Source organism: Leguminivora glycinivorella, chromosome 11 (genome assembly GCF_023078275.1).
Source record: "Leguminivora glycinivorella isolate SPB_JAAS2020 chromosome 11, LegGlyc_1.1, whole genome shotgun sequence".
Lineage (NCBI taxonomy): Eukaryota > Metazoa > Arthropoda > Insecta > Lepidoptera > Tortricidae > Leguminivora > Leguminivora glycinivorella.
In genome coordinates, this window is record NC_062981.1 from 8505485 (window position 1) to 8527722 (window position 22238).

The window sequence follows — 22238 nt, forward strand, 5'->3', positions numbered from 1 at the left end:
CTAAGAGGTGAACTACTTTTACTTTATCACTAGAAAGTGTCGACCACCGCATTCCACGCTGTGGGGTCGGACGACCGCGGTGTGACCTAGAATCTGCGTCCTACATCCGACCTAACTTAACGCTTCATATATATCTCATCCTATATGCCCTATAATGTTGTCTGTTGATATTTTAGCGAATAAGGCGTGCACGATCGTGTTTAATATCTGCACGGCCAATATAGCATCCAATTCAGATACACATGCCTACGCCTAGCGTGCCAAACAGAATGTATGTACGTTTTTCATAACAAGAGTGATAATATGAGTTCGGGTAGCAGTCTGATAAAACATTTGAAGTTTACTTTGTTTGTCGTAGGGGAAGGTTGCGATCATTGGACCAGCGCTTTGATTGGACCACTTCAATATTTCAAAATCTAATCGTGCTAGATGGAATCCAGTAAGGTACAAGGTGACCTTAGGCCTCACCTTGGGTCACCCCGTAACCTCAGTCGCGCCTCGCTTCCTGGAAAAGAGTGACGCGTCCAAGTGTATTTCGAGCGCTGTTGAAGTTAAATTACGCGAAGGAATAAAATCACGAAAGTATAAATACATTGACAATTGAATTTGTGTGTTGACGTAGGTATAATGCTTAAATATTTATTAATGAGCAAATGAAAAAAAAAATTAAATATTTATTTTTCAAGTAGGCATATTACAATGCTCATATGAACGTCAAATAAAGCGACGCCGGCTCTAACCCTACGCCTCAGCCTCGAGAAGATTTCAGTCCCCCCTCAGTTGGGAGGGGGGTATCCACTGTGGGACCGGCAAGAAACTCGGCGGGCAACTTCTTTTCAAAACATTACATCTTATAATTAACATGCATTAAATAACAAGATACAATTTAACATGCAAAAGTATTCATCAAAGAATATGAGCAGACTATGTACTCTATGGAAATTAATTTCAATAAATTATATTATTGCTTAATAATACGTCGTTCTTCTTTAGAGAAAACATATATTATCAAATAAATAAATTTAAAACAACAGTTTCCAGGCATTTGTTTTCTTTATTTTTTAATATTTTTATTTGTGATGTGATACCTAGTTGCTATGAATGCCACCTGTGGGTTCTATCATCGGACCGGTCCAATCATGGCAACTTTTTTTTTAGTATTATTCACCCGTGCGCAAATAGACAATATGTAAGAAAAAAAACCGGTCAAGTGCGAGTTGGACTCGCCCACCGAGGGTTCCGTACAAACTTTCAAACTCCCCAGTTAAAATAATCTCATGTTTTCACATAACTCTAACGACTTGACTAGAAGACAAAAGTATAGGTACTAATGAGCATTATTGTGTATAGCGCCATCTCTCGGTGAATTCGCTAACTAATTTGCGCGACCATAGTATGTTGGTTTTTCAGGGATTATTCTTTATAATGTTAACCGATTTAAACAATTTTTACTTTATTGGAAAGAAGATGATTTACGTAACATCTCGTATTAATTTGAAGTACTATATACAATGCAAAGGTGGGTAAATTAAAAGTAAAAATGTGAAAAGTTTTTTGTGAATTAAAAAAAAAGTTTTCAAGATACAAACACGATTATATTTTTCCTGTAATATTTAGCATAAAACCAATGTTTCCTAAAATTTTCATAATTTTTCGTTGGTAAACTTCGGGTTCGGTTTTTTTATTTTTTTCTTTATAATGTTAACCGATTTAAACAATTTTTACTTTATTGGAAAGAAGATGATTTACGTAAAATCTCGTATTAATTTGAAGTACTATATACATCCGCAAAGGTGGGTAAATTAAAAGTAAAAATGTGAAAAGTTTTTTGTGAATTAAAAAAAAAGTTTTCAAGATACAAACACGATTATATTTTTCCTGTAATATTTAGCATAAAACCAATGTTTCCTAAAATTTTCATAATTTTTCGTTGGTAAACTTCGGAGATAGGGGGGGGGGGGGAACGGTATTTTTTTTTACATTTTCCTTCAAATTTCTTTTTTTTTTTACAACAAAAAAATTATAAAAAATAGTTTATTTACGTTCAATTTAAGCTCTTTCTAACGATACCCCACTTGACCTAGTAACTTGAAATTTACAGTTTGCCCCCCTTTCATTTTGGCCATTTTCTACAATTAATATTAATAAATTTAAAAAAATTATACCGTCTATTTGTAGAGGTTCACAATGTTCACAACTATTCCAAATTTCAAGTTGATAGCATTAGTAGTTCTCGAGATATTTAGGAATGTGACAGACGGACAGACAGACGGACAGAGTCGCACCATAAGGGTTCCTGTTGTACCTTTTTGGTACGGAACCCTAAAAACTAGTACATATGAAAAGAATATATATATATATATATATATATTAATTATAAAATTTGTATAAAAAATATTTCATTAAAAACATTTTTTTTGTCGATTTCCATAAGTTTCCTTGATTGGTCCATTGGTCTAAATTTCCTAAGTCCATTGGTGGCGACTTTGTGGTCCAATGAAGGCGACTCTAGTCCAAAGAAGGCAACAGCTTATGAAAAAGTTTTCACGAATTTTCTCTATTTTTTTTTTTTAATTGTGAATAAGGTAATTCATAAATAGATGTCAAGAATTAAAACTTCTCAAACTTCTGAGCATATTCTTTTTCGATATTTCACACAGCTCAATCACATCCTACTCACATAAGATGCTGTAAGCTGAAAATTCGTAGTTGACGCTGTAAATAAACGTTCAACTTTATAAGCAAATAAACGCTAGAAAGATTTCTTGTAGTCTGAGTCAAATAGTATTTGCTATTAGTTACTATGTATGCCTATTACATATCTGTACATCACTCGTGACATATGGTTATCTGGCAGTGCGGGAATCTGCATAGTTTGGAAGTTGGCCTCATCGGAAGTTGCTTAATTGTCCTTTGTGGGCACATATAAATTAACCCGTTCCGGAAAGTTTCGGGTGAAATGTAAAGCTAGGAACAAATTATGGGACGCGGACGCGCGTCCACTGCCGCGTTCTAGATAATTAATATACACTGAACTGTGCAAATTATCGGACGTAAGCCGTGGGTGTGGCCTTGATCGCACGGACGTCCGGACGTCATCTGGCGCGCTGGATGTTTTAAGACTGTGCACACTTATCGGTCGCGGCCGTCAGCCGCGTCCGTGTGACCCGTCCCATAATTTGTTCCTAGCTTAAACATTGACCTTCAAAAAAGTGTTCATAAATATGCGCATAGATAAATTAATTTAAGTGTGATGTAATATTTGTATGATTTTGCAATAAGTACCTACTTTTAATTATATCTCATTAAAATCCTCATATATTAAAAAATACAAGCTTATTTTTTGCGTAGAACAAATTAGTTTTGAGAAGCGGAATGACAGGAAAAACGTCCAAAATGCATTAAAAGGTCAAGAATTAATATACTATTAAAACTTTGGTTGCCAATTAAAATTTATTTCAAAAGTTCTTTTATTGCATGAACATTGAGCTTAAATTGAATGAAAACAGACTTTTTGCAACAAATTATGAGAGTTACTTCGTCGATATGCCCCTACAGACTACTAAGGGGAACTTTTAGCGAACTCGAGGCTAATACGTAGTTTTCATAAAGCCAGAACAACTTTTGGGCGTTTGATCAAAAGTGAATTTTAAACTTATATGCGAAAAGAATATTTCAACAAGCCAACCCTGATATAAGAGTCAATGATGCGTTAATAACAAGTCGTCGTTAAAAGTGGAAGTCGTAGTAAATCTAAATATGGTACCGATTTTTAATTCTCCCAAATGGGGTATGCAGAGCACATGAAACTACTCAAGTTTCACCGCCACTCTTGGAAATTACGGGGTTGAAGGAAACGAAATTGTGATAATGCATTGAACGGTTGCCAGACCATCGCCCAGACCACAATTTGAACCCAAATCCCACAGTCAACTTTCGAAACGCAACCCATGGAGAAAAGCAGATGGCGAAATTCCAAACCCACCACCACATGGAACCTACTGTATATATTTCTAAACATACAAAATTAAATAGTCTATAAGTAAATGAAGAGAAATGTAGCGAAGAAGATAAATGTTGCCCAATACTCTATCATAAATTTCTAGTCGCTTTTCGGTGAAGGAAAACATCGTGAGGAAACCGGACTAATTCCAATAAGGTCTAGTTTACCCTTCGGGTTGGAAGGTCAGATATGGCAGTCACTTTCGTAAAAACTAGTGCCTGCGCCAAATCTTGGGATTAGCTGTCAAAGCGGACTCCAGGCTCCCATGAACCGTGACAATTATGGCTGGGTATGGCTGAGAGCGACACAAACAGCTTCACAGGTGCGAATGGTGTCCGGTAAATTTTCAGCAATCCCATAGCCTTGGGTCGACCCTGTCGTAAATTACTTTTTTACTGCTGACTTACCACAAAGCAAATTTAGAGGGTAATAGAATTAATTAACTGTCGTCATAAAGTTTTACTCACGAGTGAATAAAACCTACGATCCCAGATAAAAACATATAATTCATTGTAAAAGTAATTACGCCCGTATTTGAGTTTTTTGTTTGCGCTTAGGTACCTACTAATTTTGAACTAGAATTTTCAGTGCAATTTATTCTAGTGCGGAGTTTATCTGAAGGCTGAACAGCGTTTGGCGGTCTTCCAAATTGTGCAATATTTTCACAGGACTCTTATCAAGCCAGCGCTTTAAAGTTTTAAATTTAATTTAAAATATATAGAAAAACAAAGTAACTTTGCTTTTTAGGGCAACTCAACACTCTCAATCAATAAGTACTGGAGTGGATTAGGCAAAATTCAGTATTATTTGATGATATTTAGCAAATACCGTATGATTCGGAAACGGAAACTAGGAAAGCATTAAGTCTATTACTTTGAGGAAAATTTATTGATTGTGTAAACTTTAGTATTGGGCCAAATGGGGAGCTAACAAAATCTGTGGTAGGTATGTGCCCGAATATGGGATTTAGGTATATAAGTTGCACAGCTAAGTGACGTCCCTTCGCTGCATATACATTTGTTTGTCACTCAACTGCAGCTTGCTATAAATAATTGCTACGTTGCCTAGAACTAGACCGACCTATAGGGTCCATGAGCACGTAATACTATTTATAATACCATGTATGCAATAATTGAATATAAATATGAATATGGACGTTGTTTTAAATACAAATATTTATAATTTTCAGATCGGTAATAGAAGATAACGCGGGTTGGCCGCAGAACTATAATCTGGACCAAATCGCGTCAGTTACAAGAGGGGGCTCGTTGCCGAGGCCACCTTCAATAATACCGTACGTATCATTTTACTGTCATCGATTTTGAAAATATCATCTACATTTGACGAAAACTAACAATGAAACTTTACCCTTCCCTTTCATTTTTGCCAATACGCGCTTGTACCCTGTACTACTACTGCGGGTGAAAAAAAATGTAAGATGATACCAAATATTGGGCTTAGGACATACTTTCGATAAGCCAGTGTTTCAGTGCCTAATTCAACATTTCTTCTCTTACATATGAAACTTCAAAGTTTTTAACAGCACACACCTTCGTCATTATGCGGTTATGTGACCTCCAGAGTGATGCAGTCCCGCGCGCCTAAAGTACATGAATATTTCACGTTTTGAACCACATGCCATGTAGGATATGACGACCTCAACTGCCAAAGTCATAGGCACAATCCCAACTAAAGGTCGCGACCCCTCATTTTAAACAAAAAAAAAAGCAAATTCAGGTACATTTTATTACATTTACATCATGTTTGTATTCCAGATGAAATTAAATTCCCTACAAACACAAAAAAATATCAAGCCTATTCAAAAGCACCAATTAGGCTTCTGTTCTTATTTTTCCGAGCTAAGAACAATAGAACCCTTTTAACCTTTTTCCATGACGCATTCGGGCAATGCTTGTCTTTCTAACTGCTTAAGCTCTTTAAGGATAAGACGGCTAAAATTCTGATGCTCCGATTTTCTCCGATCACATTGGGAATTTTGCTTTGTTATATTGCGAATATTTGAGAAGCCGGAAAAATATCATCGTTTGCTGAGTCAATGGGCAATTTTACGGAAGAGCTAAAAGCAATTACATCAGCAGGTTTCCATAAAAAATGTACCAGTTTCGTAAACTAGTGAAATGATAGATTGAAAAGTCGTATTGTGCATTTAGAATTGAGCTATCGTTATTTGCCCTACATCCGAAAAATTCATCGATCCAACAAGATTACACTCTTCACAAATACAGAACAGCCATAATTTTCAAATAAACAACATATTTATAAAGCTGACTGTTTCCAACCCAACTACTTCATGAAACGTTCCACTGAATTCGATTACAGTCGAAGAAAGGAAACTTCCCCTGTAAAATTACAAAGATGTTTGTTTTTAATTTCAGCTGTCCCGCCCACACTCCGATACCCCCACCGCCTCCGCCGCCACCTCTCACAATACCCCCTCACAGGTAATGGTCCCATGTCGCAGGTGTCACCTCGAAACCAGTATAAGTCTGACCTTGAAATCCTTGACGTTCTTGCGTAATCGAAGTCCTCCTTATAATGGATATGTTGAGCGATAGTGATACGCATAACAACGTTACCATACTGCCGGGATATTGGGTTGGCACAAAAGTAATGAGACACTTGGTTTACGTTTTATATTTTTTATTATTATTACAATACAAAAAGCTTAGTCGATGATGTAATCACCATTAGCATCTATGATTTCTTGCCAACGATCCGGCAAAGTTTGGATGCCTTTCGCCCAGAACTCTGATGGCTGTGCCTCGAAAAAGTTGTTCAACTCCACCTGTACATCATGGAAACTATTGAATTGTTTACCCCGCAAATGTCGTTTCAGGGCTCTAAACAAATGAAAGTTTGATGGTACGAGGTCTGGAGAATAAGGTGGGTGGGGTATCGTCTCCCAGCCCAAGTTATGCAGCTGTTGGCGAACGGTAGATGCGACATGAGGTCGAGCGTTATCATGTAGTAAAATTACAGTGGCTCGTCTTCGTCGTTTTTTCTTGATAGCAGAAGATAGTTCGGTGAGCTGTGTTGAATATTTGTTAGCGTTTACAGTTTCATTGTGTAATATTTCATGAAACAGCATGCCTTGCGAGTCCCAGAAACAACAACGCAAAACTTTTAAGCGGTTCTTTTGACTCAGCTTCGGTTGAGTTGGTGGCGTTTCTTCTCGAGGCAGCCAAAAAGCACGACGTGTATCGTTCTCATAATAAATCCATGATTCATCTCCCGTAACCAGATCAGTCAAAAACTCTTTACGTCGGGGTCGCAGCAAAAGTGATTGACAGATGGCGACACGGACTGCACGACTGGCGTCGGTAAGCCAAACTTTTCGATACCCAAGCTCATGCAGATGGTATTCCACAGCGTGGTGACTGCAGTTAAGTTCTTCCGCTAATTCACGAGTAGTAGCATCAGGATTCGACTGTAGTTCGCGGCGTAAATCGTCATCATTAAATGCAGGTGGTCGCCCTGAGCATGACTGACTTTCAAGGCTCCTGTCTCCTGATTTAAAACGGTCAAACCATCTGGACACCGTGGCATGGCTTGTACTTCCAGCGCCCAATGCAGTGTTGATATTGTCAGCCGCAGCCCGCGCACTGTGGCCTAACAAGTACTCGTATAAGTAAAGTGTTCGAACTTGTCGCTCGTCCATTTTATTTCAATCTAACTAAACCAATCACGAGGGCGGCTTTATATACCCTCACATTAGAAGTACCTAGAATGTTCTACATACTAGAATATTATCGAAAACAGTTAACTTAAGAAAGGAAATGTATAGAGTTTTGTAGAGTGTGTCATTACTTTTGTGCCAACCCAATATTTTGCGCATGATTAATTTTGTATCGATTATACACAATAACCAAGGAACGTAAACATAATGTTTGGGGAAATAAGGAGCTCGGCGTATATTGTAAATAAGTAAGTACCTAGTTTAACGAAAAGATTAATTCGTTTTGGTGGAGCTAATGATATGATTCCAGGCAAGGAAAACGTGCATGTGCCAGTAAGTGTTATACCAAAGATCACAGAGTTTGTAACCACCCAGCTAACTTTTCGCCTCTTTCCACTCTTAGATTTGGATATTAAATGTTGTCCAGCCCAGCCAACTTACTCGAGTACCTAATTTCTATATCATTGCTATATCGAGTTAGAGTAGAAGTAAAATACGGAATTCACTAAACAAAACGTAAGAAAAACAAAAGCTGCTGAGTGTCTACTATCCCTTCGTAATCTACCAGTTGAGTACCCATTCTTAAAAGGGGAAGCTTTTGATTAGATGTGAGCATGAAATTGACAAAAAACGTGACTTTCCAGGGCTAAACACGTATCTTTCGCTCGCTCGCACACGCTGACAACATTCGACGACTCAGTCATGCCGGCCGCTGTCAGCAACAATAGGTTTAGAAGAGACTGCGAACGGCTTATCGATGGCCGTGTTATTAAGGTAAATCACTAGAATAATGACAAGGTTTCTCAAACGTAAAGATCGACATTTCGAATTTCAACATTCAGCATTTCTCATCGTTTTTTATACTGCACTTGGATGTAACATCAAAGTTCTCTATATGAGTCGATAATAAGATTAATGAGTTATGTAATTTTTGTGAGGAGCTCCTGTCAACACTTATGTTACTATTCGGGGCTAACAAAGCACTGTTACAGTCGTAACGATGTATTCCATCTTCAAACAGTTGCTCTTCAGTTAAAATGTGATAAGTAACTCTTAATGGAAATTTTAAAAATCCTGATCTTTACATTCCAGCCTGAACCAAAGCCGTACTCCACACTGCCAATAATGTTCCAACCGTTCACACCATACCCGCAATACGTCACGCAGCCGCCAGCGCCGATGCACTACCCGCCAATAACGCCACTGCAGCAGCACGCGCCCACAGTGCCCATCCAAACACAAACGGAACAGCCGAAAGTCGTCGTGCTCGGTAAAGTTTATAGGACAAGTAAGGGTTTTAGAGGATTCGTGCATGCTGACAATTTATTGACAGCTTCTGGCACTTTCTTGGTTATAGGTGTTTCGCTAAGGGGTTCATTTGCTAGTATTTGAGATTTTTTAGAATATTTTATTGCATGAGAAGTCAAGACAATTGCGTAAATAGAACCAAGTGACCTCGCCCTGACCAAGTGCTATATCGGGTATATTTTTGGTACTCATCTGCAAAACCTTAAAAATATATTTAATAATACTGTGTTTTAACTCGAAGTACTTATACTTATAATCGAATAAGTAGTCTCTTCATTAAGGAGATTTAATAACATGAATAAGATGCAATGCGAAATACTAACATATAATTTTGACGAACCGACAACGACATTTGGAATCGCACCACAGCATAAACATATCGGTTATTAAATATCTATGAAGTTACTCATCAATGTAAATGAAATGATTGTTATTTTTCCTATGTTTAGATTCAATAAAGAAAGGGGTTATGCGGACACAAGCGACGCAGACTGAAGTGTGCTTGGGGAGGAAACCACTACCACCGAATTACTTGTCTCTTAGTCCTAGGACCATTAAAAGGGTAATTAACCACATAATTAACAGTAAAATAGCTAACATTTGTATGAGTTTGTGTTAAGTCACTTCTTGTTTCAGGTAAAAATGGTAGCTGCGGGTGTACAAACAAATGGAATAACTGTTGGGCCTCGGAGGTTAACAAAATCTTTCTCTGAAGTCGGCGGGGACCGTTTAGCTGGAGATGCTCAAAATGATATCACAGCGTCTGTGGAGAGGTATAATATTTGTATAAATAAACCACAAGAGCGATGATTATAACACCATTAAAAATCATTTCACAAGTTTCTATTGTATTTTAGTTTCATTGGTATTGATCATGAAAAACTTCATCGGACGCAGTCTGAGGAACCTCCGAGATCACCTCGATCACCCACTTCTATGGTTCCACCATCACCACACATACAAAGAGGGGATTCCGAAGACACTACCTCTTCTCCCATGAAATCAGTAGCATCGTCACAAATAGACAGATCTTCCGAGCTAAGCGCACTCCAAAGACAAGCTCAAGAATATTTTCAACAAAACTTCCAATTCATCCATGAAAGTGATAGGGACGACACGATAGATGACGATATAGAAACTATTGAAAAAAGTATGGCGCTAAATAGAAGAAACTTAGAATATCTTCAACAAGAAATTGCAAAGCAAGCCAAAGGAGAAAGATCATTAAGATCAATTTTATCTAAAAGCACTAGTGATACGTCTCAAAAAACAAATTCTCATCCATTTTCAAAAACTTCTACATTCCAATCTGAACCTTCAACCGAAACGTCCGTTACGACGACTGACGATAGTGAAAAGAATGAAAAGGAAATTATTATAGATTTTGAACCAAGGCCTGATGATGAAGCAATACCGTTTACAACTCTTCGTAGAAATAGACGTCTTCTTCAGAAAACTTTATCAGAAGGCGAAATATTATTAGATGTGTAAGTATAGTAGTACTAATTGTATTGCAGTTTAGCAAACACTTGCATATATGATGTGTAATATGTATTTGCTTTTGTCCAGACGTAAAACGGAAATTTACACCAATGGAGATGGCGTCAAAGATGCACCTCTTATAATGTCTACTAGCCAAGAAAATATGACTCGGGAAGATCGTGAACGAGAAGCGCTTTACCTGCAATATATTGGTCAAAATTACGTTCAAACGCCTATAAAGGATGAAGGTATCTTTGGATTTGAACCAGACGGATCTTTCAGGTAAATATTAAGTAGACTAGTCTAGTTGAATATGCCTTTAGAGCTGAATCACTTAGACATTTTCCATGCACATAACACTATCCTTAGATCTACACATACACTGTAAGTAATATAATATTGCTTTGCTAATAAAGTAATGACAATAAGTACATAGAACCATTGATGCAATTTCTTCAAATGCTGCTAGTTCTTATAGATCTTATTTTTGAGGTTGGTATGCCGTGCTTTCATTCATACACATGCATTTAATTTTCTTCATAGTTCTTCGGACGGCAATGCACCATACGAAGATTTTCATGAAAAATACATTAGTTACAAGCATGATTCTTTTAGAATTCGAAGCGTAAGTTTTGAAGAGCAAATCGAAACTGCTGATGTAAAAAAGGATGACATTCCTGCAAACAGGTATGGTACACATGTGTAGTAGTAATGAGGCAGTAGATTGATGCATTTTTATATTGCTGCTAAACTTAATGGAAGACTAAGAAGAGAGGATAAGTAATATACAAAAAAAATCTTTCAGATTCTCACGTATTTCTGTAAAACCTTTCGTCTCCTTTGATATATCCTGCATAAGATCCAGATTAAAGTACATAAAAGAAAAATGTCAATGAATCATTAATGTATAATTAATTATACAAGAGTATTCGGTGTTGTTTACAAATTGATAATCGTAGATCACCAAATCAAACTTTTCTCTTAAATTTTCAGCACCGCTAAGTCAAGCCCAGGGTCTCCAGAGCCAGTTAGTCTTGATATTGACATTGACCATAAAGCAAAAAGATCTGTTGTATCAAAAACTGCTACCACTCTCACTCCTTTGGATAAGATATCGCCATGTGCATCGAATGAGTCATTAACAGTTGATCCTAGCAGGTAAATATTCAATCAACTCGTATACCTACTGTTTTCGGCGTTGATTATTGGCATGATTACTAAAAATATTTTTTTAGGGATCATTCTGACGGCATGTGGAATGAGTCTCAAACAACTGTTTTACAAGTTGATTCGGGAACTGAAAATGGAACTGTTATAAGGTAAGTAAGTCATGACTGTATTGGATAGTTCTTAATTAGAGAAAATGTAAATTCTAAACTCATTAATTAGAGAAAATGTAAATTCTAAAACATTTTTCATTACAGTTCGTCGGACTTGAGCTCATTGGCAGCATCACCAGGGGCTTTAGCATTATTAACTCCTACATCTAGAAGAAAACAGTTATTATTGTTACAACACCAGCAAAGGTCATCTTTAGATACAGATGTATTAGATGAAGAGTTTGATGCTTCGCAGGTAACATTATGTTCGGGTTTATGACTGAAAAAAATAATGTAATGTAAATAATATGAATTACATTTAAACTATTTTCAGAGCCAATCACCAACATCACCTAGAAACAAATTAGATACGTCCAGTTCAAGTTCTCAAGCAAGAATCTCACTCTCACCGCCAGCCGTTGTTCCTAATGTCACATTACCAATAACAAAACAACCAATGATATCAAAGACTATTTCACCAATCGCATCTATAAAAGCTAATCATACACCGGCTATTGCTATCACTCATCCTAGTTTAGATTTAGCGGATGTTCCGTTTAAAAGAACTCCGAGTTTTATTAATAAGAAGAGAGAAAGAGCACTGAGCCCGTCAAGGAGAAGAGATTTACAGACTAAAGCTAAGCCAACAGAACACAAGCCAAATTTACCGCCATTAATATCAGAGTCGCCGTCAGAAACAGCGACGCTTTCAAAAGCCGGCAGTAGTGAAACTAATTTAGCAAGAACTGATTCTGGAAAGACGAATACTACTGATGTCTCGGAAAGCACTACTACTACTGAAGACTATGTTACTGCTAATTCTGATAGTTCTAAGAGAAGTACTAGTAAAAATCAGAATCAATGTAAGTATTTCTTAATTAAAACTAGTTACTTTAAATTGGCTCGTAATATTCTGTTAATGTTTACATTAAATTTGTGTTTCAGATCCTGAAAATAATAAGACTCAGGAAGGTTCATCTTTTGAAAGCGCGTCCAGTTTATATTCAACTACTCGTAACGATAACGCCACAGAAGACTTAATTGTGCCAAGTTTTTCTCCACCTTTAGAAATCAACGACGATTTTATAGTACCAAATCTTACCTCCCCTCCGTTACCTTTGCCCGAGAGGTTACCAAAGAGGACGGTAGAAAAAATTGAGGTAAAAGCAGATATAACTCCACGAACTGAATTAATTAGGAGAGATAAGACTGATAAACATAAATCTAGTGACGAAGTCCCTAAACCTGTAAGTTATTTTAAGTTTATAAAAGATTTGTAGAATGCAGTTATATAAAAACAAACCGACACACAAGACTTCTATTTCAGAGTACGACACGTGACGCGGTTAGTGGTAAAAGTAGTTCTAGTGGAAGTTACAGTTTAGGTGGTTCAAATCCTACTATGACCGAAGATATGGGAGACAAAACACCAACAAATAAAACAAAAAAACTACCAGAAAAAATAGAACCACCACAAAAAACGAAAGAGGACAAAGTAACAAGTCCTATAAGTAGTGTTCATCGAGCTCCGAAAATGATGGTTAGTATAGTATCTAAAAAGAGCCTCCTTACTTATTTGTCGTGTTGTCTTTTCTTCGACATCGTGTGTGTCTCGTTGTCGTTATATTTTTCATGTGTGATAAAATATATAACACACTCGATATTCATTTCAGGGATCGCTCTCTGATGACGAAAGAAGTGTGCACTATTCATCATCAGGATATTACGAAAGCCCTGTGGATGATGATGACGACGGTGGACTAAGTATGATTGCAATATAAAGTGTGAAATATACAGCTGTGTTTGTTAATTTACTAACTTGTACTTTCGTTTTCAGCGTATAAACATTCTCAAAAATATAGATCCTCACAAAGGCAAAAAACTTGGTTGCTGGATGAAAAACGGAGGAAAAAGAAGGCTTTTACTTTGGAGTTCTCTAAATCTTATGACGATTCAGTTTCAACGTCTCAGGATGATTGGGCTAAGAAGCCAACAGATCCCGATAGTATAAGCCAACGCTCTGAACGAAGTTCATTAAAAGGAGCGAATTTAAAATCTCCAGAAGAGAAACCAATAGAAGTAAGAAAAAAGAAAACTCATTTTGCTGATAAAACAAAAAGCATACAATCGTCACCTAGAGAAGCAGTTGATGTTGAAAAAGCAATCAAAGAAAAGATGAAAAAAGATAAAGAGTCAGAACCTAAGCGGTTAGAAAGAGAACGGTATGTAAAAAGGACAAAACTAAAAGCTAAGAGTCCAATTCAAAGTAAGCCAACTGATGGAAACCATAGACCTCAACTTTACGATAGAAGGGATAGTGTGGGACCAAATATGAAATTACATTTAAATATCCCTACCTCAGATGACTCTAGTGAACAATATCGAAAAGATGGTATGTACCCAAATCGTAGACTTACATTCTATTAATTTTGAAACATGCTTACGCTAGTTTCTTCTCTATGAAATCATATTTCAGGGCCAAGTAACGGGAACATTTCTCCGAGAAAACATAGACGTTTACGGGATAGTCCAAGAAGGAAAACTACGCAAAAAACTAATTTAGTTAGTTCTCCAACGTCAGCTAATGCTCATTCAAGTTACAGGTAATTGTCCGGTTTATCATCATCATCACAGATTAATTTACTAATTGAATTTCAATTAAAGTGACTTGTTTCTGATTATAATTATGGTATTATAATTAGGTACCATAAAAAGACTGACTATAGCTTCCATAGATTCAAAAGTTACTGACCCCAGCCTAGGACTTATTTGTCTTACCAAATCACAACATATCTATTTACAAGTTTTTCTACTTATATTATTTCTACAGTTGCCGTCCAAGACGAAAAAGTGCTTCTAACGAAAGTATATCGCTTCCTGGAAGCTTACCTAGAAGAAAACAGTCCATTCCTATAGCCGCTGGTCTCAGTTCATTAGAAGCCGAAGACATTGAAACGACAAAAGTTCTTACCAGTGCCGGATCAAGATTGACTCCATTACGATATGTCAAAAGTCCGACGTCATCACCTAGACATCATCGCAAGCAGGATAAAGGTAAAATTTACGTTGACGGCAATCCCTTCCCTCGAAACCTTGGAATATCAATAATTGGCTTACTATTAATTTTTGTAAAGGTTATCTTAGTACGACACAGATATTTGTATCGTATTCGTTGTAGTAAGAATAGTAAAATAGAATAGAATAAACATTTATTCATGAAAACAGACAAGACAAAATACACATAATAACAACAAGACATAAAGGAATGAAGTGCCACGAAATGGCCTCATCTCAGCATGTTGCTGGTGACTTCCAGCGCTGATCTTTCGATGAGACCATCAAGTGAGAAATGTGTACAGAATACGATGCCACCCGACGCATCCGTGTCGTACTAACCGCGTTTAAACGTTAAACATGTTCCCGCCGCGCGTCTTAAGCCTGCCCTTTGCCCTTGCTTTCAAAATTCAAACTCCGCGATTCAATAAGGTTTTCTTTAGAAGGGAAATTCGCTAAAGCAGCATCTGCAGAATCCCTGCGCTCGGTGTCTCCTGGGTCAGACTCTGTGTTTTATTCAGAGCAAACGGAGCACAGTTTCGCTGGGGCCGATGGGGAAGCCAAAGCACATTGTTTACACTGCGGGAAGGAGGTGCATATTGTGACGGCGGCCCATGAGCATGACAGTTTGGCTTCGAGGACTTCGCATACTGATGTGAGTTGCTTCAGAAAATGTATCTTTATCCATGAAGAAGTCCACACTCAGCGTTAGTAGGTAACTAGCTATATATTGAAAGTGACCAAATAGAATTGGAATAGGAATGCTTCTACTTATACAATAGTTATTTGTTATACAAGGGGGCAAAGTTGTATTTTAACGCCGAGTGTGGAATTGAAAAACGAGCAAGTGAAAGGATTCTATAGTTGAACCACGAGCGAAGCGAGTGGTTCGAGAATAGAATCCTGAACTTGTGAGTTTTTTAACACACGAGAAGTAAAATACATTTGCACCCGAGTGTAACACAAAACTTTTCCCCTCACTATAGCGAGGAAACTACAACGCAAAAAATGCGTTTATCACTGCTTCCAGTAGTTCCACAGGTGGTAAATCATCTATATTACTAGATTTACCTACTTTTATCAATTTTAAAGCAATTAATTTGACTTTATTCAAGGTCAAATTACTTTACCCACTAGTGGATAAAATGCGTTTTTACCCGCTGGTATTAAAGGACAAAACACGTGTTTCCGAGCTAGTGAGGGGAAAAGGTATTTGACGCTGATTGAACCATTGAATGAGATTGCAAGCTGTAGACTACATACTTCACTTGCGTTTTTTAGGGTTCCGTAGCCAAAATGGCAAAAACGGAACCCTTATAGTTTCGTCATGTCCGTCTGTCCGTCTGTCCGTCTGTCCGTCTGTCCGTCTGTCACAGCCGATTTACTCGGAAACTATAAGTACTACAGTGATGAAATTTGATGGGAATATGTGTTGTATGAACCGCTACAAAATTATGACACTAAATAGTAAAAAAAAGAATTGGGGGTGGGGCCCCCCATACATGTAACTGAGGGATGAAAATTTTTTTTTCGATGTACATACCCGTGTGGGGTATCAATGGAAAGGTCTTTTAAAATGATATAAAGTTTTCTAAAAAACATTTTTCTTAAAGTGAACGGTTTTTGAGATATCAGCTCTCAAAGTCGTAAAAAGTATGTCCCCCCCCTCTATTTTTATAACTACGGGGTATAAAATTCTAAAAAAAATAGAGGTGATGCATGCTAATTAACTCTTTCAACGATTTTTGGTTTGATCAAAGTATCTCTTATAGTTTTTGAGATAGGTTGATTTAACTGTAATTTTGGCAGGTGTATAAATTGACATAATAAGTTTATTATATTTGCTGCTACGGAACCCTTTGTGCGCGAGCCCGACTCGCACTTGGCCGGTTTTTTTTTAATGTAGTCATATTGGTTATCTAGTTGCATTATAGCATTGAAGTAAAAAAATAAGAGTCCAGAATTACTGCATGACTAATATTATGCTAGTTATGTACTTTTTAACAGTGTGTATACATATATAGTTATAGTTACTTTTATGATTCGATGTGATATGTATTACCATTGGTATTTTACTTCCATTACTTTAAAGCAGTGACTTTGTATAGGTAGCATATTAAATATCATTTTTTTACAGGATTCATACGCAGACGCGACACCGGATATAGTCCCGGCACCAGCTGGTTTCGCGGACTCCCCAAACTGTACGTCTTCAAAAAAGGGAAATGGTGCTAGATTATATAAAAAGCTAGAAAAGAGATATCGCTCTGAAGACAAATCACGACAGCATAGGCATAGGCAAGATGTTCGAGCAAAGGTAATGATTTTTATAAACGCGTGTACCTAATTCCTGTAGTTGATAATATCAAAGAGGATCGAGTATTATAGAGAGTCACTGTCGAAGTAAAATGTGTAATCACAGTGCACAGACTGCCATCTCTCGACACAAGCTTAAAACTTTTGAACCTCAGTTTTGATAATTTGGCCCATATTCTTAGCTTGATTTATGTGTTAAAATGTCAAATATTAATATTAGCGCCATCTAGCCGAGCGTCCCCCAAAGGTGTATCGCCATCTAGGTCACCGTACCTTTTTCTGTATGGTTTTGAGGTACGTTTTTTTCTTAGACTTTATCTGTCTATACGGAGTTACATATGTCTTTGATGATATTGATAATTTTGTTTTAATTGATGTAATTATTTCTGACACTTTTAATCTCTTTACTTCGTGATAACTTAATTTACTTTGTGACTATTCTCTAAAAGAATTGCAGATGTAGCTACAGAATTACAGATCACCATATTTGGCAGCCGCTCAATTCTTAGTCAAGACGACCGGTCTGGCGCAGTCGGTAGTGACCCTGCCTGCTGCGCCGCGGTCCCGGGTTCGAATCCTGGTAAGGGCATTTATTTGTGTGATGAGCACAGATATTTGTTCCTGAGTCATGGATGTTTTCTATGTATATAAGTATTTATATATTGTATATATCGTTGTCTGAGTACCCACAATACAAGCCTTCTTTAGCTTACCGTGGGCCCCAGTCAATCTGTGTAAGAATGTCTTATAATATTTATTTATTTATTTATTTATTTATTTTATTAAATGTGCTAGTCGTTTGGGGCTTATCAAAGCTTCTAAATTTAGGATAGCCAAATGTTTGTAGATGCGTCACAACAACACCAAAAAGTATTGAAGTTTCTAAAATTGTTACTAGACTTCTTTGTTATGTCTGAACACTGTGTATTATGTTGTTTACTTATTTAGGTACCTACTAACGCAGGAAATGGAATTTGAAACATTTGAAATGTTAAATTAAATATAAGGTTTTGATTTTTTTTTTAGTCTGAAGAAAGGGGTAAGGAAGAGTATGCAGCCAGTGAAAAACCTCAGGACACCCGTATTGCGAGATCTGCCGGTAACAGCTTGGATAAACTTGCTGGCTCCAGTGGAAGCGTAGACCCTGATGGTAAGTCAAATCAAAAGTTTACGAAAATTGGCCACTTGACTCGTATCGCATTTGGCACAATAAATCAGTCTTCTGTAGTATTTGACATAAAAAAACAATATTTATAGATTTTGGGTATTAAAAGTGTATGGTGACTACGTATTTCCGATTAAAATTTGGGTAATTTTTTATTTATCTTGGCCACCGAAAACGCTGTCAGCGATGTATGTGACGTCATCGAATTCGAACCTTTCTGCATGTCAAAATAATCACTGACATATTTTTATGCCTTCATACTTAACAAGTCAGAAAATGTTGTTTTCGAGTAGAATGACCTGATGCACAGATAATCTATACATTAACATGACTGTGTTGTTTTCGCCTGATTACTTAAAAAAAATTTTTTGCTGTTTTTAAGTCATAATAAAATATGATAATATTTTATTTCGGTTGATTGGACAGTACTTAATCATATAAGACGGACTTTAAAAAAGGGTCAAGTAGCCTATTGTTTAGCGGAACTATCACTACCTACACATTTATAGGTATTTCGTAGTAACTTAATACGTACTCGTACTGAGTAACGCAATCTGCTGGCGCTGGGCTGGGTGTTTTGTTAGAAGACGCGCAATAATCAGTTGTACAGTTCACCAGCAATAACATATTACTCTTCAAAGGCGGCTAAAATATGTGACGCGCTCTTACGAGTCTACCAATAAGATCATGTCAGATATTTTTGCGGCCTATTGTATAACATATTTTTGCTAGGTAGTGACTATACAAGTATTTAACCTACATTACCTCGGGCTAGAGTAGCTCGCCCTGGCTCTAAATGCGTTAATAAATCGCTTTTTGAAAGAAAACTTTTTCTAAATATAAGTGTATGTATGTAAATACGGTTTCGTCATCGAACATGAAGCTCTCTATCCGATAAAAGTGTCTAAGATTTCTTCAGTGTGATACGTTCAGAAATTTTGCTATCATTATTCCAATAGGCGCTTCATGATTGCTCTTCTAAATCTATTCAGTCTTATTTTATTTATCCTCGTTAGTCCCGGGGTACTTGTACAAGTGCAAATGAAATTCGATTTTTGAACTCTTACAGAGAAATAAAAGAAAGTTCCAAATTCAAAATCGGAAAAATTGACCTGGGACTTACAAGGATATAGGTATGGTTGACATAAATTATTTTTTTTGTTCAACAGAACACGAAGAGTGTTCAGTAAGTTCGGAAGGAGCGGACGGGAGTCGCAATGAGCGGGGCGTGTACGCAGCTCCCTGGTGGTGCGGGAACTGGATACTGCTCTCTGAATGTGACGACAGCTGGACGAGGATTCCGCCAGGTATAGTTCCTTGAAGTATTATTGATTGGACCCTTAAAGGGGCCACAGATAGCTAGGCAGGTTACTTTTTGCCAAGAACTGGCAAGCTGATATGAATAATAGTACCTGGGTTCTGGGGTACCTTTCAAGGTACAGTCAAAGCTCAATCAACTAGGTTTGTGTTCTATAATAAGTCACTCTGTTAGCTTGTCAACGCTCAGTATTGTCGTGCCTTAAAAGTAAATATATAGGAACTTATAATTAGAAAGATCTTAATATTAAGGTAGTCTACTTATTTAGTTGGTATTTAGCAGCGCTTCTCTATATTTTCAGACCTAACAGACACCGACATGAGCTCCGAAGACCCCACGGAGTCAGAAACGGAGTTCAACAAGCGTTACGTGGCCCTGACACATCGGCTGGTCCATCGGCGGGCGTGCATCGAGCTCAACAGGCGGCAGTCTGACAACACTTTTGGTAAGTGAAACAGATAATGACACAGTATAAGACAAGTAGTACCTTACACGCGTTGGGCTCCAGGGATCCTTTAGAAAGGCAAAAGATCGGCATGAGTGAAGGGCACTGCAACATTCAGCGACTTGTTTTGGTCACGACCCTCAGTCATGAGGTCTCGACGAGGAAGAAGAAGTAGGCAGTACTTTGTTCATTATTAAAGGTCTAATAGACAGAGGACACCGACACGACATCCGAAGATATAATATGGTCTTCAAAAATTCAAGAATAGGGCGAACCAACTGTGCATTCAACCAAAGCAACTGTAGAACCTTTTCACGGTGAACGTCGAAGTGACTTCTATGACACATATTTACAGCACACTGTCAATAAGACAGGGTTCTAGAGTAGCCGAGGATTCAAATTGGTTGACCATTACTCTCATCTACGCACTTTCAGCTCCTCAGCCGGCAAAGCCAAAATAACAATCGTTAACGCTTCGGCTATAGGTAGTTAGGTACCGGCTGATGTTGCAGGTATCAATATATGCCGGTAATCGCTTACTATCGGGCGATTCGTCTGCTCGTTTGCCAACTACATTATGAAAAAAAAAAAAGACTAAGCAGTGTTTAATATCGAAATAGTGATGTAGAAAGCGTCTGCATGATTCAGGGTGCAACGATTTTGTAAAATTATCGTATTTTTTCTCACGTCCGATTAGCGCACGCATAAAATTTCGTGCATTTGCCAAGTCCCGATATAAAAAGAACATAACATAACCTAACCTAACATGATGCAACGTGCGATCGTACAAATAAAATATAGTCAGCGTACAAAAAAGGCTCTAGAAATAACATTGTGCCAAATATTAGGTATTGCGACCTTTTTTGTGCAATATTATTGTCCGTAACTGTACCTATAGAATGAAGGAATTTAATGTTTTTCCAACTCAGAATCGTCCCAAATTTAATTTTTCCACTTCGTTACTATTTTTCAAACGCTTTGTTTGATCAGCGGTTACAAAGTGTTAAGTAAGTATTATGCAAAATAATAGAAAATTATGGGACCATTTTTTTGTCTCGTTTTTTATCCTAGATCGATAAGGCTCGTGATTCTGAGTAGGAAAAACATAAATTTTACCTACCTTAAGATTTTTTTTGGTAATTCTTTTCGCGAAAATGCCCATTTACTGATTTAAACCTTTAAATATTAGAATTGAAAACTTAGTAGTTACATACTCAAATTAAGTACCTATAACATTTTCCCAGTACATAAATGGCGCTATTAGATCACATCTCGTGTCGATTTAGAACTCTCCCTTAGTCTCTCTCTATTTAGTAGTGTTTTAATTTATCGCCACTCGTTCCGAATCTCCTCTTTCCCGCAATTGAATAGTAATTTACCATTTTATTAGTGTCTTTATCTCCAGGTTAACTCCTCAATTTCCTGCTTCCTAATGAGCACATAACCCGCGGTTGCGTCACCGTTAACCGGCTAAGTGACGTACACGCCTATTTCTAGTGCACTCACTCGTTTTAAATAGCGTCACCCATTATTTTGAGAGTGTCTGAATTCTTTCGGTTATCACGGGTATTGGCACGGAAATATACGCATACTAGTAGTTGTGTAATACCGTGTTATCGGTTAATTATTTTTCATCACACCCGCACTTTAAATGTGCTATGGCACGCAGGCGGAGCTTGAGTTATAAGAAAATCGTTCTCCCAAGGGAATAATGAAATTTCTTGTACCGTACATAACTTTTTTACATATATTTACATATTTTTTACATTGCGAGTGTGATGAAAAACATTGTGTGTAACTCGGGGAGTATGAATATTACTAACTCGAGTTTTTAAATCGCTCCGGCAAGCCGTCGTGATTTAACTTACTCTCGTTAGTAATATTCAACTTCCTCCCCTTGTTGCACAATGTACTATTAGTGCTGCCAGTTAAAAATTGGAATAAAGTTGGTAAATACCCTTATTCAATAAACGTACCTACTCTAAAGGTACTTTCGGACGTATTGGTGTGATAGAAAAGGACGAACTTTATGGGCTTCTTAACTTTAGTGTACGTTTATGAATAAGGGGGAATCTTTACTCATTTAAATAAACTTTTAAGCAACTATTTGTTGTACCTAAGTAGTTACTAC

The 22238-nt window shown here is 37.2% G+C and overlaps 1 protein-coding gene across 1 annotated transcript in view; it reads left to right on the plus strand.

The window, feature by feature from the left end:
* LOC125231326 overlaps nt 1–22238 on the plus strand; it is a 74388-nt gene that overhangs the window by 36282 nt on the left and 15868 nt on the right. The window contains exons 5-28 of the mRNA XM_048136767.1: nt 5193–5297; nt 6400–6465; nt 8345–8474; nt 8793–8970; nt 9458–9570; nt 9645–9781; nt 9866–10495; nt 10578–10772; nt 11034–11177; nt 11484–11648; nt 11726–11809; nt 11915–12065; nt 12144–12672; nt 12755–13056; nt 13137–13349; nt 13483–13573; nt 13647–14201; nt 14286–14412; nt 14640–14863; nt 15307–15518; nt 17001–17180; nt 18206–18329; nt 19514–19651; nt 19964–20107. Coding sequence (XP_047992724.1) covers nt 5193–5297; nt 6400–6465; nt 8345–8474; nt 8793–8970; nt 9458–9570; nt 9645–9781; nt 9866–10495; nt 10578–10772; nt 11034–11177; nt 11484–11648; nt 11726–11809; nt 11915–12065; nt 12144–12672; nt 12755–13056; nt 13137–13349; nt 13483–13573; nt 13647–14201; nt 14286–14412; nt 14640–14863; nt 15307–15518; nt 17001–17180; nt 18206–18329; nt 19514–19651; nt 19964–20107 — 4937 coding nt within the window. The remainder of the gene's footprint in view (nt 1–5192; nt 5298–6399; nt 6466–8344; nt 8475–8792; nt 8971–9457; nt 9571–9644; nt 9782–9865; nt 10496–10577; nt 10773–11033; nt 11178–11483; nt 11649–11725; nt 11810–11914; nt 12066–12143; nt 12673–12754; nt 13057–13136; nt 13350–13482; nt 13574–13646; nt 14202–14285; nt 14413–14639; nt 14864–15306; nt 15519–17000; nt 17181–18205; nt 18330–19513; nt 19652–19963; nt 20108–22238) is intronic.